This window comes from Macaca thibetana, chromosome 4 (assembly GCF_024542745.1).
Source record: "Macaca thibetana thibetana isolate TM-01 chromosome 4, ASM2454274v1, whole genome shotgun sequence".
Taxonomy (NCBI): Eukaryota; Metazoa; Chordata; class Mammalia; order Primates; family Cercopithecidae; genus Macaca; species Macaca thibetana.
In genome coordinates, this window is record NC_065581.1 from 69195960 (window position 1) to 69215064 (window position 19105).

Genomic DNA, 19105 nt, shown 5'->3' on the forward strand with positions numbered 1-19105 from the left:
ATTCTCCTGCCTCAGCCTCCCGAGTAGCTGGGATTACAGGCACATGCCACCATGCCTAGCAGATTTTTTGTATTTTTAGTAGAGATGGGGTTTCACTGTTAGCCAGGAAGGTCTCAATCTCCTAACCTCATGATCTGCCTGCCTCAACTTCCCAAAGTGCTGGGATTACAGGTGTGAGTCACCACACCCAGCCAACACTGAGATTTTTACCAGTAATGTACTATAGCTCAAGTATAAGGATGAAATAGTTCCCACAGCCACAGAGAAGTGAAAAAATTTCAAGCGGATGATAAGAAAGTCAGACTTCTACGTCCACAGTGCCCCATCTCCCATTCTGCTTGGTACCAAACACTTGAAAAGTCTCCCCCAACTCAGTTTCTAAACTGGAAAAAGTGAGATTGAGGCTGTTAGCCATCTTCCCCCATCTTGGGTGCCTTTTCAGGAGACTCATCTTTGCTTTAAGCCAAGAGTTATGGAAGCAATATAAGTATGTGAAGAGAGAAGTATCCTTGAGGACAGCTGGAGATAAAGGATAGAACTACTGAGAGGTGAAGCCCGCTGGGTGTCTGGGTTGGGTGGGGACTTGGAGAAATTTTCTGTCGAGTTAAAGGATTGTAAACACACCAATCAGTGCTCTGTGTCTAGCTAAAGGTTTATAAATGCACCAGTCAGCACTCTGTAAAAATAGACCAATCAGCACTCTGTAAAATGGACCAATCAGTGCTCTGTAAAATGGACCAATCAGCACTCTGTGAAATGGACCAATCAGCACTCTGTAAAATGAACCAATCAGTTCTCTGTAAAATGGAACAATCAGCAGGATGTGGGCAGGGCAAATAAGAGAATGAAAACTGGCCACCCAAGCCAGCAGCCGCAACCTGCTTGGGTCCCCTTCCATGCTGTGAAAGCTTCGCTCTTTCACTCTTCACAATAAATCTTGCTGCTGCTCACTCTGTAGGTCCACCTTTATGAGCTGTAACACTCACTGTGAAGGTCTGCAACTTCACTCCTGAAGCCAGCGAGACCACGAACCCACCGGGAGGAATGAACAACTCCAGACACACCATCTTAAAGAGCTATAACACTGCAAAGGTCTGCAGCTTCACTCCTGAAGCCAGCAAGACCACAAACCCACAGGGAGGAATGAACAACTCCAGACATGCCACTTTTAAGAGCTGTAACACTCACGGTGAAGGTCTGAGGCTTCAGTGCTGAAGTCAGTGAGACCACGCACCCACCAGAAGGAAGAAACTCTGTACACATCTGAACGTCTGAAGGAACAAACTCAGGACACCCATCTTTAAGAACTGTAACACTCACCGCGAGGGTCCACACGTCATTCTTGAAGTCAGCAAGACCAAGAACCCACCAATTCCAGACACATTTTGGTGACCACAAAAGGACAATCACCAAGCAGTGAGTACCATTGGACCCCTTTCACTTGCTAGAATTTGGGGGCAAAATACCAGGCACCTCTCAACCAGTTAAAAGTGACTAGCACAGCCACTGGACTAAAGACACGGGTGTCAGGCTTTCTGGGAAAGGCCTCTCTAACAACCCCCGACTCTTCGGAGTTGGGAATGTTGGTTTGCCTGGAACCAGCTTCCACTTTTCCTGTACTTCTGGGCTGAGTAGAGGGTCTAAAGAGAGGAAAGCCATTCAGCTCCAGAGTCCCAACAACAAGTTGGTTGACCCTGCGGCCATGATCGGAACTCTCAAAGTCATGTCGCCCATGACTCTATCCTATCTATCCTGACCCTTGCCTCCTGGGTCCTCATGCTTGTCAGACAAACTTCCTCTCGCCTCTTTTCTCTGAGGCTACTCCCACTTCTAAAAACCACTCCCTGTCTCTGGTGCTTTTCTAGTTTCTCTTATAAGAATGTTTTCTAGTATAAACTTCAGGACTCTGTTACCTTCATTAAGCACCCAGGATCAGCAATCAGAAAGACATAGTTTTTGCCCAAAGCCCCATCTTAGGGTGACTATCTGGAATTTTAGGATCCTTCCTCAGATAAGCAGGCCTAACAGAAGCTATTCCTGAAGCTAGGATATGGGGAGCCTCAGAAATTGTTATCTTTCCTATTCATATAGGTGAGGACAAAAGGCATCACTTTTCCAACTCTGAAGATCCCTACCCTCCCTCAGGGTATGGCCCTCCACTTCATTTTGGGGCATAACATCTTTATAGGACATGAGTAAAGTCCCAATACTAAGAGAAGAGCACTTAGGACTGTAACAGGTTTTCGAGAATGTGTTGGTAAGGACCCCTAAATCTGATTTTTCTCAGTCCTCTTTGTGGTCTAGGAGGACAGGCAAGGGTGCAGGTTTTCGAGAATGCATCGGTAAGCGCCACTAAATCCGACCTTCCTCGGTCTTCCTTGTGGTCTAGGAGGAAAACTAGTGTTTCTGCTGCTGCGTTGGTGAGCACAACTATTCTGATCAGCAGGTCCAGGGACCGTTGCAGGTTCTTGGGCAGGGGGAGAAACAAACAAACCAAAACTGCAGGAGGTTTTGTCCTTCAGATGGGAAACACTCAGGCATCAACAGGCTCACCCTTGAAATGCATCCTAAGCCATTGGGACCAATTTGACCCTCAAACCCTGAAAAAGAGGCGGCTCACTTTTTTCTGCACTATGGCTTGGCCCCAATATTCTCTCTCTGATGGGGAAAAATGGCCACCTGAGGGAAGTAGAAATTACAATACTATCCTGCAGCTTGACCTTTTCTGTAAGACGGAAGGCAAATGGAGTGAAATACCTTATGTCCAAGCTTTCTTTTCATTGAAGGAGAATACATAACTATGCAAAGCTTACAATTTATATCCCACAGGAGGACCTCTCAGCTTACCTCCATATCCTAGCGTCCCTATAGTTCCCCTTCCTATTAACGATAAGCCTCCTCTAATCTCCCCCACCCAGAAGGAAATAAGCAAAGAAATCTCCAAAGGACCCCAAAACCCTGCAGGCTATCAGTTATGTCCCCTTCAAGCTGTAGGGGGAGGGGAATTTGGCCCTACCCAGGTACCTGTCCCCTTCTCCCTCTTTGATTTAAAGCAGATCAAGGCAGACGTGGGGAAGTTTTCAGATGATCCTGATAGGTATATAGATGTCCTACAGGGTCTAGAGCAAACCTTCTATCTCACTTGGAGAGATGTCATGCTATTGTTAGATCAAACAGTGGCCTTTAACGAAAAGAATGCGGCTTTAGCTGCAGCTGGAGAGTTTGGAGATACCTGGTATCTTAGTCAAGTAAATGATAGAATGACAGCCAAAGAAAGGGACAAATTCCCTACCGGTCAGCAAGTCATTCCCAGTGTGGATCCCCACTGGGATCTAGACTCAGATCATGGGGACTGGAGTCGTAAACATCTGCTGACCTGTCTTCTAGAAGGACTAAGGAGAATTAGGAAAAAGCCCATGAATTATTCAATGACGTCTACTATAACTCAGGGAAAGGAAGAAAATCCTTCTGCCTTCCTCCTGCGGTTATGGGAGGCCTTAAGAAAATATACTCCCCTGTCACCCTACTCACTAGAGGGTCAATTGATCCTAAAAGATAAGTTTATTACTCAATCAGCCACAGATATCAGGAGAAAGCTCCAAAAGTTAGCCCTGGGCCCTGAACAAAATCTAGAGGCATTATTAAGCCTGGCAACCTTGGTGTTCTATAATAGGGACCAAGAGGAACAGGCCCAAAAGGAAAAGCGAGATCAGAGAAAGGCCGCAGCCTTAGTTATGGCCCTCAGACAAACAAACCTTGGTGGTTAAAAGAGGACAGAAAATGGAGCAGGCCAGTTACCTGGTAGGGCTTGTTATCAGAGTGGTTTACTAGGACACTTTAAAAAAATTGTCCAAGGAGAAGCAAGCTGCCCCCTCATCCATGTCTGCTATGCTGAGGCAATAGGTAGTGCACTGCCCCAGAGGACAAAGGTTCACTGCCCTAGAGGACACTGCCCCAGAGGATAAAGTTTCTCTGGGTCAGAAGCCCCCCAACCAGATGATCCAACAGCAGGACTGAGAGTGCCTGGGGCAAGCGCCAGCTCATGTCATCACCCTCACTGAGTCCTGGGTACATTCAACCATTGAAAGCCAGGAAATTGACTTCCTCCTGGACACTAGTGTGGCCTTCTCAGTGTTAATCTCCTGTCCCAGACTACTGTCCTCAAGGTCTGTTAACATCCGAGGAATCCTGGGACAGCCTGTAAATAGGTATTTCTCCCACCTCCTCAGTTGTAATTGGGACACTTTGCTCTTTTCACACGTGTTTCTTGTTATGCCTGAAAGTCCCACACCCTTATTAGGGAGGGACATATTAGCCAAACCTGGAGCTATTATCTACATGAATATGGGGATCGATCGATGTTACCCATTTGTTTTCCCCTACTTGAGAAGGGAATCAACCCTGAAGTCTGGGCATTGGACGGAACAAACTCAAGCTCCAGCCTTAAGCCTTCCAACAGGAGAAAACTTCTCTTTATATGTCACAGGGAGAGCAGGAATAACTCTTGGAATCCTAACTCAGACTCGTGGGACAACCCCACATCAGTAGCATACCTAAGTAAGGAAATTGATGTAGTAGCAAAAGGCTGGCCTCACTGTTTAAGGGTAGTTGCAAAGGTGGCTATCTTAGTGTCAGAGGCTATCAAAATAATACAAGGAAAGGATCTCACAGTCTGGACTACTCAAGATGTAAATGGCATACTAGGTGCCAAAGGAAGTTTATGGCTAATAGACAACTGCCTAATTAGATACCAGGCACTACTCCTTGAGGGACTGGTGCTTCTAATATGCACATGCATGGCTCTCAGCCCTGCCACTTTTCTCCCAGAGGATGGGGAACCAATCAAGCATGACTGCCAACAAATTATAGTCTAGACTTATGCCAGCTGAGATGATCTCTTAGAAGTCCCCTTAGCTAATCCTGACCCTAACCTCTATACCAATGGAAGTTCATTTGTGGAGAATGGGATATGAAGGGCAGGTTATGCCATAGTTAGTGATGTAACTGTACTTGAAAGTAAGCCTCTTCCCCCAGGGACCAGCACCCAATTAGGAGAACTAGTGGCACTTACCCAAGCCTTAGAACTGGTAAAGGGAAAAAGAATAAATGTGTATACAAATAGTAAGTATGCTTATCTAATCCTACATGCCTATGCTGCAATATGGAGAGAAAGGGAGTTCTAGGAACTCCCTAGGAACAGCAGGTTAGACCTCTGGGGGAACCCCCATTAAATACCACAGGGATACCACGGAGTTATTGCACTCATGCAAAAACCCAAGGAAGTGGCAGTCTTACATTGCTGAAGCCATCAAAAAGGGGAAAGAGAGGGGAGAACGGCAGCATAAGTGACTGGCAGAGGCAGGGAAAGACCAGCAGAGAGAAAGAGAGAGACAAAGTCCGAAACAGAAGGAGAGAGAGAAAGAGACAGAAATTCAGAGACAGAGAGAAAGAGAGAGGAAAAGACAGAGAGACAGAGAAAGAGAAAGGAAGTCAAAGAGAAGGAGACAGAGTGGAAGAGACAGAGAGACAGAAAGTCAGAGAGACAGAGAGAGGAAGAGACAAAAGAAGTCAAAGAGAAAGAGAGATAGAAGTAGTAAAGAAAAAACAGTGTACCCTATTCCTTTAAAAGCGAGGGTAAATTTAAAACCTATAATTGATAATTGAAGGTCTGCTCTGTAACCCTATAACACTCCAATACCACCATGTTTGTCACTGTAAACAAAGGTATAGCCCGAAAGCACTGAGACCACTGACAACCTGTAGCCTTCCCATCAAAAATCCTTAACCCAGCAGGTTTCCTAACAGGGGATGTAAATCTTAATTAATTACCATATAAAGTTCCAACCAGATCTAGGAGGAACTCCCTTCAGGACAGGATGATAAATGGTTCCTCCCAGGTGATCAAGGAAGAAAGACACAATGGGTATTCAGTAAATGATAAGGAAACTCTTGTAGAAGCAGAGTTAGGAGAATTGCCTAATAATTGGTCTGCTCAAATGTGCAAGCTGTTTGCACTCAGTCAAACCTTAAAGTACCTACAGAATCAGGAAGGAGCCATCTATACCAATTTTAAGTTAACATAGACTGAACAAGGTCTTATTAATAGCAAGGAATAACTGAAATCACAAACTTACAAGGTTTTCAACAAAAGTAAAGTTTGCTAAAAGTTAACAGTGTAAACATTTATTATCCTAACTTCTAATCTTGTGGAAATCAGACCCTATCAGTATCTCTCAAAGCTCAAGTCCATCAGCACAGAGCCATACAACTAATACCCCTACTTATAGGGTTAGAAATGGCTACTGCTACAGGAACCAGAAAAGCCAGTTTATCTACTTCATTATCCTACTACCACACACTCTCAAAGGATTTCTCTGACAGTTTGCAAGAAATAACGAAATCTATCCTTGTTGGGAGCAAGCCCCCCAAAATCTGGCCATAAACTGGCCCCAAGACTGGCCATAAACAAAATCTCTGCAGCACTGTAACATGTTCATAATGGTTCTAACACCCATGCTGGAAGGTTGTGGGTTTACAGGAATGAGGGCAAGGAACACCTGGCCCGCCCAGGGCAGAAAACTGCTTAAAGGCATTCTTAAGCCACAAACAACAGCATGAGTGATCTGTGCCTTAAGGGCATGTTCCTGCTGCAGCTAACTAGCCCAACCTATTCCTTTAATTCAGCCCATCCCTTTGTTTCCCATAAGGGATACTTTTAGTTCATTTAATATCTATAGAAACAATGCAAATGACTGGTTTGCTGTTAATAAATGTGTGGGTAAATCTCTATACAGGGCTCTCAACTCTGAAGGCTGTGAGACCCCTGGTTTCCCACTTCACACCTCTATATTTCTGTGTGTCTTGAATTCCTCTAGCACCGCTGGGTTAGGCTCTCCCCGACCGAGCTGGTCTTGGCAATCCTTACTCTACAATCCCAAATAAATTCTTTGGGAGCAGTGACTCTCCAAAACCTCCTAGGCCTAGACCTCCTCACTACTGAGAAAGGAGGACTCTGCACCTTCTTAGGGGAAGAGTGTTGTTTTTACACTAACCAGTCATGGATAGTATGAGATGCTGCCTGGCATTTGCAGGAAGAGGCTTCTGAAATCAGACGATTTTCAAACTCTTATACCAACCTCTGGAGTTGGGCAACATGGCTTCTCCCCTTTCTAGGTCCCGTGGCAGCCATCTTGCTATTACTTACCTTCGGGCATATTTTTAACCTCCTTGTCAAGTTTGTTTCCTCTAGAATTGAGGCCATCAAGCTACAGAGGCTCTTACAAATGGAATCCCAAATGAGCTCAACTAACAACTTCTACTGAGGACCCCTGGACCAACCCACTGGCCCTTTCACTGGCCTAAAGAGTTCCCCTCTGGAGGACACTACAACTGCAGGGCCCCTTCTTTGCCCTTATCCAGCAGGAAGTAGCTAGAGTGGTCATGTTGGAACCGAACTGTCGATTCCCTCCTGGGCAGGGGTCGCCGCGAAGGATCACCGACACGAGATTCATAGCAGAGAGTTATTTATTACTAGCGCGCTAGGGTCCCAAGCTCTAAGTTGGCCCTGGGACCCCGACTGCTTGTTACAGGCTGTTTATATAGGCAAATACAAGTTCAAACACAGCTTAGGGCGCGAAATTCAAACAAAGCTTTAGGCGCGTGGTAATTGGGTCTGTCTATGGCCTGAGCAAGGTGTCTTATGCTAATTGGTTAGAGCAGGACCTTATGAGGTTTTTTTTCCTGGAGTTGTTGATTCCGGGAACTTCGAGGCAGGGTGGGACCCCCGGAATTGGCAGGGTGGGACCCCATGAGGTTGTTTCCCAGAATTGGCAGGGTGGGACCCTATCAGGGTGGGACCCTATTGAGGCAGGGTGGGACCCTATCCAGAGCCACCTGGTGTTAATTTTTTCTATATGAGGCCTAGTTTCTAAGTTTTATGAGGCCTAGTTTCATTCCCTCCTCTTTTTGTGTCAGAGGCTCAATCTTGAGCCTCTTTTTCAGTCCTGAGGGTCTGGTATTGTTGGGTCAGAACCATAGCATGTAATCTATTTTTAATAAGGGTGAGTAAGTGGTTGAGTATGCATGGCCTGAAAGTCAGGATGAGCGTGAGCAGGATGAGGGGTCTTAAGATGGTGGAGATTAGGGTGCTAAGCCAAGGGGATTGGTCGTACTAATTTTTAAACTAACTTTGTTGAGATTTTTTCTTTTTTTTTTTCTTGTCTAATCTTTTTTTAGTTTTGCCATAGAATTTTTAACTATTCTTGAATGATCTGCATAAAAACAACATTGCTCTTTTAGGGCTGCACAGAACCCGCCCTCTTTTAGAAAGACAATTTCTAGTCCTTGTCGGTTTTGTAATATAATTTCAGACAGAGAAGTCAAGGACTCTTTAAGTTTTGTGATAGATTGTTCTATGGCTTTAAGGTTTTTATCTATGGCTACTTTAAGTTGTTGCAGATGATGGTTACTATGCACTAGGGCTGCTGTCCCGGTCTTAACTTTAGCCGCTACCTTAATTCTTAATATGTCGGCGAGGGTGAGGGAGATTAAGGGCGGGGAAGTGCTTTGAGGAGCTTTTAGTTGGGGCTTCTCCGATATGGAAACCGGGGGCTTTCTAGCTTTTAATAAAACCTCGTTTGGCTTTACTGCAACAGGGGCAGTGTCTGGATTGACTAATAGTCTGATTTGGAGGGGAATTTTAGGCGGGTTGTGCTGGTATAAATAGAGACCTTATATTAATCTTGTTGTTATCTATCTGTTATCAGATTTTGCCGCATCTTTAAACTTGATGCGAACTAGGTTGCAATTTTCTGAATATCGGGTTGTGGTACAGGGCTGGACAAAGGGCATAGTTATATACTAAGGTTTTGTGGCTTATTTTTACTTTTTATTATTAGTAGTTACACAGGACCAGTTTTTGCAATACAAGTGAGTCAGATTTCTACAAGTTTTTTTTATTGGTTCTGTCTTGCATCCGGGACAGGCATAAAACCTGTTCCGGCTGATGGACATTTTTCTAGCCTGTCCTTTTTATTCTTGTCTATCCTGAGGAGTCCTTAATAGGACTCCTGTGGGACCAGTAAACCGGGGGCCTGTGTCTTTTATCTTTCCTGCTATTTTTTTTTTTTTTTTTAGGTTGAAATAGAGGTCTGGAAACTAAGTCTTTATAGGAGTATTCTCGGAGGTCTTATTTAAGACCTCTTGATTACTAAAATTAATTATCTGTCAGGTCAGGCTAAATGGCCGGTGGGGGGTTAGCGTCAAAAACTACACTAGAGACGGCGCAGGGAAGAAGGGCAAACAATAAGCAAGGAGTTAGATACGAGAGAGTCTTATCTTGAGCGGGTCTGCGGAGCGTCGGAGTTTCCATGTCTTAAGTGGTGTTGGTCTGGACGTCTCTGGAGCAGCCTTGGCGTGGGATGCGTGGATCTAAGTGGAGATTCCGTCAACCTTTATGGCTGTGGGTGTGGTCAGGAGAACAATGTAGGGTCCTTTCCACCGAGGCTCTAGTCCTTGAGTGCGATGCCGTCTAACGTAGACAGAGTCTCCTACCTGGAAGGGGTGACTGGTCTGTGGATGTCCTGGTTGGTACAGTTCTGCCAAGGGGGCCCAGATTTGGGCCTGTACTGCTTGGAGTCCTTTTAGCCGGGCCTGTAGGTCAGTCTTAGGATCGGAGGGGGAGAAGGAATTAAGCAAGGTTGACAAAGGGGGAGGTCCTCCGTAGAGGATTTCATATGGAGTGAGCCCAAAACGGTTAGGTGTATTCCGGGCCCTTAACAGAGCTAAGGATAGGAGGCGTCTCCAATCTTTTAAACCAGTCTCTAAGGTCAATTTAGTAAGGGTCTCTTTTATTGTTCTATTCATTCTTTCTACCTGTCCTGAGCTCTGGGGTCTATAGGCACAATGTAATTTCCAATTAATCCCCAATATCCTGGCGAGCCCCTGACTTACCTGAGAAACGAAGGCCGGCCCGTTATCTGACCTAATTACCTTGGGAAGTCCGAATCTAGGAAAGATTTCTTCCAAAATGTTCTTGGCTACTATGTGTGCCATTTCTTGCCGGGTGGGGTAGGCTTCTACCCATCCTGAAAAGGTATCTACAAACACCAGTAAGTACTTATATCCAGCATAGTGAGGTTTTACTTCAGTGAAGTCTATTTCCCAATAGACTCCTGGGCGGTTATCACGAGTTCGTTTCCTTTCTGGCACTCGGGTAGCCCCAGCGTTTACCTGCTGACAGACCTTACAGGCAGATGTCACTTGTTCTACGAGGGTACTTGTCTTTGGGATTAGAAAGTCAGTTTTTTTAATCAGTAATTTTAGCTTTTCGACTACTCAAGTGTGTCCAGGCATGCATCTGCTGGATCATTGCCAGGGCCTCCTTGGTCAGCATTGGGGGTTCGTCAGTGCTGCCAGCAGTTATGCCCCCGGGATTTTTCTCTTGGCCCAGCCGTGGGGGCTGAGCCTCTTCAGGGACCCCTTCTGGGGGTCCGGCAGGTGACACAGGGCGGCTGGGCTGGGGGCTGCCCTCAGGACTGGGCTCTGTGCCTTTTTGCAGGGAACTTTCCGAATGGAAACTCTGGTTGCTGTTCTCATCATTGAGATCCAGCAGGATGAGAGGGCCATCCCCTCGGGGACTGGCGCCCCTGCCCCGACATTCCTGGCCACGGGATCTCTTTGCCCCGCCACCTGCCCGCCTTCGCTCCTCCTCCTGGGGGTCCACCACTGGCACTCACTTGAAGATACGAAGGGAAGTGTCGCCCACAGTCACTCATTGCTTCTTCCATTTCCGGACCTTCTCGATGGTCGCCATTACCTTCTTGATGTTATCTTTGGCCCGGCTCCGGGTCTCGGCCCGTACGGTCCGGCCGGCCATGCTGGCGGGGCTGGGGCCGGAGCCGAGCCCGCGGCGGGGCCGCCTCCCGTCTGGCGGGCTCAGGCTTGGCGCCAGGCCCGGGCGCCGCGCTCTCGGCCTGCCATCCCCCCGGGAGTTGGCCGCGCCCTCTTTCGTCCTTAACGCCTCCGCGAGTCCCCTGTTCTTTGCAGTAGGCACACTGGTCTTTTTCCACTTTTGGCCGCCTCCGCTTCTTTCCCTCTCTCCCTGGTCCTTTCTCTCTCACAACTGCCACCAGGATTTTTGTTAAATGCTTATCCTTTACTCGGTTCTTACGATCCTCTCGCTCTATCTGTTCCTTCGCTAACCTGGCTTCCCTTTCCTTAGGGGTTTCTTTCTTATCTTGGCCAAATTTGTGGGGCGTTTTCCTGCCCCTTTGAGACCCGCCAACAGAGCCTGGCGATAGATTCGGAGACTCTCCCTACCTGGTGCCGTTTCATAGTCCTAGTCCGGGCGGGTGAGGGGATATCCCTCGTCTATTTTATTGGGAAGTTGGGTTGGGAGGCCTCCTGGTCCTGGCACATTTTTCCGGGCCTCCAAGAGGACCCGCTGCCTTTTTCAGTGGTTAAGAGGACCTGCAGGAGTTGCTGGCAATTATCCCAGGTGGGCTGGTGGGTGAGGAGAATGGATTCTATTAACAAGGTTAGGGCCTGAGAGTCTTGGGAAAAGGAAGGGTTATGGGTCTTCCAGTTATAGAGGTCAGAGGCAGAGAAGGGCCAGTACTGGACTGTGTGACTGACAGTACGGAGGGGAAAAAGGGAGGATTGCTAAGTGGAAGGGCCTTCTGGGTCCTCAGTCCACCGCAAGCGGAGACGAGGAGGTGTCGGCGGCGGCGTCCGAGGGGTGAGTTTGGGCGGGGCTGGAGGAGGAGATGGGGTGGAGGGAGGGGCCGAGGGAGAAGTTGGAGAAAGGGTAGGGGTCGATGCGGTAGAGGAAAGAGCTGGGGACAAGACAGGGGGCAAGGGTGAAGCGTAAGGTGGAGGTCCCCGAAGGAGGTTTTGAGGTGGAGGAGGCAGGGGGTCGAGAAGGAGGAGGTCCCTCTGGGGTTCATCTGGGAGGACTGGCTTATGCGGGTCCGGATTCCGATTCTTTGGGGCTTCTAAGGCAAGGAGGGTAGATTGGGATGGGGAAGGGGAATGGAGGAAGGGTTTCACTCAAGAGGGAGGATTTCAGACCAGATCCTCCCAAATAATTATGTAGGCCACCTGGTCCGGGTGTCCGAGTGGCCCAGGATCCATCACTGTTGCTTTAACCTGTAAGATAATTGGGAGGTCAAGTGTTCCGTCCCGGGGCCACCCAACATGGAGGGTAGGCCACTTGGACGAGCAGAATTTTCGCCATCATCCCTTATGGACTTCTATGGAGAGGTTGTGGGCTCGAGCCCGAACGTCAGGGAAGTGAGTCAGGGTCAGAGACAAAGGAGTCGTCAACGTCTGTCTTATTTCGTCCACGTATAACAAGGACAAAACAAAAGTAACAAAAACAAAGACCAGACAAGTAAGGAGAAGCCGCGTGGCCAGAGAGTAGCGCCACAAGATTACAAAATATTCAGACGGCAGGGGCGGCCTGCCTACAGATTTGAGGAGGCTGACCGAGTCATTAGCCTTCTCCCAGACTACCGCCAGGGTGTCCCCCAGGGCGTGAGTGGGAAGGTGCCGGACACGTCTGTCCCCCTTCCCCACTTAATTCAGAAGGAGTACTCCCCAGAGTTCAGAGTTAGCCGGCAAGACAGACAGAACAAAACGAAAGTACCTGGTAGGTCCGTTCAGTCAGCAGTCCGTGGCCCGGGCCAGATGGGTCTCCGCCGGATGGGTCGGGGGTCCTCGGACAACCCCACTTCCCGGCCAATGCACCAAATGTTGGAACCAAACTGTCGATTCCCTCCTGGGCAGGGGTCGCCGCGAAGGATCACCAACATGAGATTCATAGCAGAGAGTTATTTATTACTAGCGCGCTAGGGTCCCAAGCTCTAAGTTGGCCCTGGAACCCCGACTGCTTGTTACAGGCTGTTTATATAGGCAAATACAAGTTCAAACACAGCTTAGGGCGCGAAATTCAAACAAAGCTTTAGGCGCGTGGTAATTGGGTCTGTCTATGGCCTGAGCAAGGTGTCTTATGCTAATTGGTTAGAGCAGGACCTTATGAGGTTTTTTTTCCTGGAGTTGTTGATTCCGGGAACTTCGAGGCAGGGTGGGACCCCCGGAATTGGCAGGGTGGGACCCCCATGAGTTGTTTCCCGGAATTGGCAGGGTGGGACCCTATCAGGGTGGGACCCTATTGAGGCAGGGTGGGACCCTATCCAGAGCCACCTGGTGTTAATTTTTTCTATATGAGGCCTAGTTTCTAAGTTTTATGAGGCCTAGTTTCAGTCATCGGCCAATTCCCAACAGCAGTTTGGGTATCCTGTTTAGAGGGGGGATTGAGAGGTGAAGCCAACTGGGCTTCTGGGTCCGGTGGAGACTTGGAGAACTTTTCTGTCTAGCTAAAGGATTGTAAACACAACAATCAATGCTCTGTGTCTAACTAAAGGTTTGTAAATGCACCAATCAGCACTCTGTAAAATGGACCAATCAGCAGGACGTGGGTGGGGCCAAATAAGGGAATAAAAGCTGGCCACCCCAGCCAGCAGCAGCAACCCGCTGGGGTCCCCTTCCACTCTGTGGAAGCTTTGTTCTTTTGCTCTTAGCAATAAGTCTTGCTGCTGCTCACTCTTTGGGTCCACACTACCTTCATGAGCTGTACCACTCACTGCAAAGGTCTGCAGCTTCACTCCTGAAGCCAGTGAGACCACGGACCCACTGGGAGGAACAAACAACTCCAGACGCACCACCTTTAAGAGCTGTAACACTCATTGCAAAGGTCCAGATTCACTCCTGAAGCCAGCAAAACCACGAACCCATTGGGAGGAATGAACAACTCCAGACGTACCAACTTTAAGAGCTATAGCACTCACAGCGAAGGTCTATGGCTTCACTCCTGAAGTCAGAGAGACCACAAACCCACCAGAAGGAAGAAACTCTGGACACATCTGAACATCTGAAGGAAGAAGCTCTGGACACACCACCTTTAAGAACTGTAACACTCACCGTGAGGGCCAGTGACTTCATTCTTGAAGTCAGTGAGACCAATAACTCACCAATTCTGGACACACTACCATCCCCAGCCCTGGAAACTCTGCTCTGCTACTCAGCTAAGGGAGATGCTAAATTAGAGTGACTCTTCAGCATCATCATGGGGTAGGAGATTCCATGGTTCAATATGCATAAATTCCCAGATTCATAAATCCCTAGTTCCCTGGGCATAAACCTTGACACATTCCTGGGATAAATCCTTTGGAACTTCCCCATTTCAGGACAGGCTGCACTCCAATCATTTACTTGAACTAAAGCAAACTTGGGCTTAAGGTGCCAACTAGAGCTGGAAGGAGGCAGCAATCTAGTGGTAAAGATTAAGCTAATATATTCAATAAAAACCAACAGGCCATTCATAGAAAACTGGAGTAAATAACTAATCCTTCAATGAAAGACATAAATATATACTCCCCAAAAGGACAAATCTAATATCCATTGACTGACCCTAATGAGATGGCAATGTGTGAGCTCTCACCAAGAATTGAGTGCAAATCCTGAACAAAATTTCGTAAACGATAAGATGTTCTTGGTGAGTTTCAGAATCCTAATTTTGAACTTTTTTCCCCTTAAACTACTTTCTCCAATATAGTGATTTCTATGTTTTCATGTTGACCTGTGTCAGCATTTTAAAAAATTCCAAGACGGTTGCTTGGGAGACACGTGTGCTAACCTTGTTTCTTCCACTAAGTAGCAGTTTCCTCATCTGCAAAATGTGGAATTTTACAGGCATAATCTCTAAAATTATTGAAAGTTACCAAATTCTGAAATATTTAAGCTTTCCATCAAGGGGAAAAGGACTTAATATTTCCACGTAAAATACTGGTAACATTTGTCACAAATAAAAAAAAAAATGCATCTATAAGAGAGATACACTTAAAATGAATGTGCCAAATGTTGACAACCTTGGAATTAGAGCTTCATTATTTCTGCTAACACTATCATTCTGGGCCACTCAAATAAGCACACTTTCCCTTTCCATTTGGATATGCTTTTTATTCACTTATGTACTTCACAAATACTAACCTAATAAATATTTACTGAGTGTCTTTTATGTAGTTCTAGGTGCTGTTGCAAATACTTCTAATTTCAGATTTTTTTTCTACATGCTAATATAAAATGTAGAAAATTGTAGGATCTGAAGCAAGTACTCTATAAAAGTATGACACTGAAATGTATGTAAGAGGATGATCTGTCCACCAGCTGCCTCTCTCCCTATTCTTACCCCCACCTGTGGCAGCGGTCCTCTCACGGGGGCACAGTTGCGAGGGGTCTGTCCCTTGCAGACCCCTGACCCAAGGACAGACGAATGAAGTAACTGACGCACAGATATTCTGCTTTGCCAGTCCAGCTGAGGGTGTCCGTGCCACTTAAAGACTCCCTGCTGAGTGCTGCAAACAGTTGTGGCTTTGAGTGCTGCAAACAGAGCAGCTAGTGAGACTCACATTTATTCAGTAAGATTAATTAACAAAGGCTTTGGTCAACACTGTTAGAGGGTAATTGACATTGTGGACTTCCCAAGTAAAAAGCACTTAAGCACCCGCCGTTCCTCAAAGGTTAGTCTGAAGTTCATATGAGTAAACAAGCTAGCTAGGTAAACTACTCTGCCTTCCTTTATTACTACTTTAATTTGTTTAGCTAAAGGTAAAGGGACCAGGCTGCCTTCAGCCAGATCTATTACTGAAGTTATGCAAACTTCTCGGCCTTCCAAGGAGATTTGTGTCTATCTCTGTAAATATCTCTAATATTTTTTCCACCAGCCTGATTGAACGCCAACACCCATCCACATTCTGACCAGTCCTTTAAACTTTCTTCCCAAATATTTTGGATGAAAGGGAAGAGATAATTTTGATGTATGAGGCAGAAATTATAGAAGGCATTATTTGTGTAAAATACTAAGGTGGGCACTCTATTTATCCAAAGGAGGAGGAAAATATAGCCAGATGAGATGGAGGAGTCTAAGAGTAAAAGTGCATATATATATATACACACACACACACACACGTATGTGTATATATATGTATATGTATACATATATATATATATTTGCCAGCAATGTACGATAGCTTGTCTTTATGCATCACAGAAATAGATTTTTTTTGGTAAAGGTGCAGCCTGAATATGTGTGTGTGTGTGTGTGTGCGTGCATGCACAGACAATTGTGTTTTCCCCCCTACAGAGAAAATATGTTTTAAATGGCTAAAGGTTTTTGTGTTTTTTACCTGCAGACATTCAAATATCCCATTTATTTTATCATACTTATGATAAGTCTGCACTTCAAGGGAAGTCCCGATATGCAAAACTATAATTTAAAAAGACATTTGCATTAGAAATAAATGCCTTAAAGTAGTGCATGCTTCTATGAGCTCAAGACTGAATCCTTCATGTCTAAACTATAGCATCCATTTTTTAAGGTTTCTCCAAGTCTCAGACTGTCATTTGTCATCATCATTTCATTGTTTACATGTTTATTTTGGGAATGCAACATTTAGAAAACTGGAATCTACTTCAAGAAATGTGAAGTGAGAATTTCATCACAAAGTAAATACTGAAATCAAGCAGCATTTATTTTCACACATCTTTTATTGAAATTTATATTTTTGGATATCACCTTTTAGCAAGCTTGCAATGAACAGGATATAAGACACACACCAACTGTCAACTGAAATTCATATGTTAAATTGTGTTAAAAGTTTGAAAATTGGAATTGATTATAAGGCAGTCTTTTTTCCTTTTGACTTCAGAAAGCTGAAAACCTAATTGTTGAGAAACTGAACAATCTTTTAAATTCAAACCGCAAGCTAAATATCCTAAAACATCAGTACTGAAAGGCTTCAGAAAACATTCTGAAGCCATGATTTATTTAACAGATCCATATTGAAAACCTGAGATGTGTAAAACATGATGATAGTCATCGAACAGGAAAAGAAACAATTACAGAAAAGTATAAGGCATGGGATTAACCCAAAAATGTTTACAATAGAAAAAAAAAAGAATTACCTCTGCAACTCTAGTAATCGACTTGTTGGTAAAATATATGTCAGACACTTATAACATTTTTCTGTCTTTGGACAAACTAGAAATCATTTGCCTCATGGCTACTACTATTATAATACTAAGCAAAACTGATCTAAAGAGAAGCTCTTAAAATTCAATAAGAAAAGTTCACCATAAAAGGGAATCTCCATCTTAGAAAGAAATCACTATTCTTGTTATTCATTCAACACTAGCTCAGACAGATCACAAAATAGTAGGGTTCACTCAGTATCCTGAGGAAATCAAGATGGCTCCTCCATACCACCAGCATGACATACCTGGCATTTTATGTTTTCTAGAGGTAAATTAGTATGTTGCAAGCTGCCCTTGGGATGACCATCAACATCATCACCTTCAGTTCCACTGACCATCTATGTCCACAGTTTAGTTCTTTAAGGAATCTCCACACTGTTTTCCATAGTGGTTGTACTAGTTTACATTCTCACCAGCACTGTGGAAGTGTTTCCTGATCACTGCATCCATGCCAACATCTACTGTTTTTTTATTTTTTGATTATGGCAGTTCTTGCAGGACTAAGGTGGTATTGCATTGTGGTTTTGATTTGCATTTCCCTGATCATTAGTGATGTTGAGCATTTTTTCGTTTGTTGGCCATTTGTATATCATCGTCTAAGAAATGTCTATTCGTGTCCTTAGCCCACTTTTTGATGGAATTGTTTGTATTTTTTCTTGCTGATTTATTTGAGTTCATTGTAGCTTCTGGATATTAGTCCTTTGTGAGATGTATAGATTGTGAAGATTTTCTCCAACTCTGTGGATTGTCTGTTTACTCTGCTGACTGTTCCTTTTGCCCTGCAAAAGCTCTTTAGTTTAATTAAGTCCCAACAATTTATCATTGTTTTCATTGCATTTGCTTGTGGGTTCTTGGTCGTGAAATCCTTGCCTAAGCCAAGGTCTAGAAGGGATCTTCAAATGTTATCTTCTAGAATTTTAAGTTTCAGCTCTTAGATTTAAGACCTTAATCCATCCTGTGTTGATTTTTGCATAAAGTGAGAGATGAGGATCCAGTTTTATTCTTCCACATGTAGCTAGTCAGTTATCCCAGCACCATTTGTTGAAAGGGTGTCCTTTCCCCATTTTATGTTTTTGTTTGCTTTGTTGAAGATCAGTTGGCTGTAAGTATTTGGTTTATTTCTGGGTTCTCTACTCTGTTTCATTTGTCTATGTGCGTAATTTTATACCAGTACCATGCTGTTTTGGAGACTATGGCCTTATAGTATAGTTTGAAATCAGGTGATGCCTCCAGATTTGTTCTTTTTGCTTAGTCTTGCTGTGGCTATGAGGGCTCTTTTTTAGTTCTTATGAATTTTAGAGTTGTTTTTTTCTAATTCTGTGATGAATGATTGTGGTACTTTGATGGGGATTATATTAAATTTGTAGATTGCTTTTACAGTATGGTCATTTTCACAATATTGATTCTACCCATCCATGAGCATGGCATGTGTTTGCACTTGTTTGTGTCATCTGTGATTTCTTTCAACAGTGTTTTGTAGTTTTCCTCATAGAGGTCTTTCACTCCCTTGGTTAGGTGTATTCCTAAGTGTGTGTGTGTGTGTGTGTGTGTGTGTGTATACATGCTATTGTGAAACAGGTTGAGTTCTTGATTTGATTCTCTACTTGATTGCTGTTGGTGTATAGAAGAGCTACTCATTCATGTACATTAATCTTATATCCAGAAACTTTACTGAATTCTTTGATCAGTTCTAGGAGCTTTCTAGAGGAGTTTTTAGGGTTTTTGATGTAAATGATCATATCATCAGCAAACAGTGACAGTCTGATTTCCTCTTACAGATTTTGAGGCCCTTTGTTTCTTTATCTTGTCTGATTGCTCTGCCTAGGACTTCCAGTACTACATTGAAGAGGAATGGTGAGAATGGGCATCCTTGTCTTGTTACAATTCTCAGAGGGAATGCTTTCAACTTTTCTCCTTTCATTATGTTGGCTGTGGGTTTGTCATAGATGGATTTTATTACAATGAAGTATGTCACTTGTATGCCAAGTTTGCTGAGAATTTTAATCATAAAGCA

The 19105-nt window shown here is 44.8% G+C and overlaps 2 protein-coding genes and 1 pseudogene across 2 annotated transcripts in view; 1 reads left to right on the plus strand and 2 right to left on the minus strand.

Moving 5' to 3' along the window:
* RIMS1 (regulating synaptic membrane exocytosis 1) overlaps positions 1–19105 on the plus strand; it is a 914410-nt gene that overhangs the window by 322730 nt on the left and 572575 nt on the right. The gene's annotated exons all lie outside the window — the stretch shown is intronic.
* Positions 9028–10321, minus strand: LOC126952137 (uncharacterized protein K02A2.6-like). Its single transcript, XM_050786530.1, has 2 exons — positions 9553–10321; positions 9028–9458 (listed from the first exon to the last, which is right to left on the minus strand). Exons 1-2 carry the CDS (start codon positions 10051–10053, stop codon positions 9453–9455), a joined length of 507 nt encoding a protein of 168 aa, XP_050642487.1. The 5' UTR covers positions 10054–10321; the 3' UTR covers positions 9028–9452.
* On the minus strand, positions 10325–11421 carry LOC126953403 (B-cell CLL/lymphoma 7 protein family member C-like; annotated as a pseudogene).

Bases quoted from the DNA above. Each gene is read 5' to 3' on its own strand.
- LOC126952137 (XM_050786530.1), bottom strand. From the start codon at position 10,053: ATGGCACACATAGTAGCCAAGAACATTTTGGAAGAAATCTTTCCTAGA.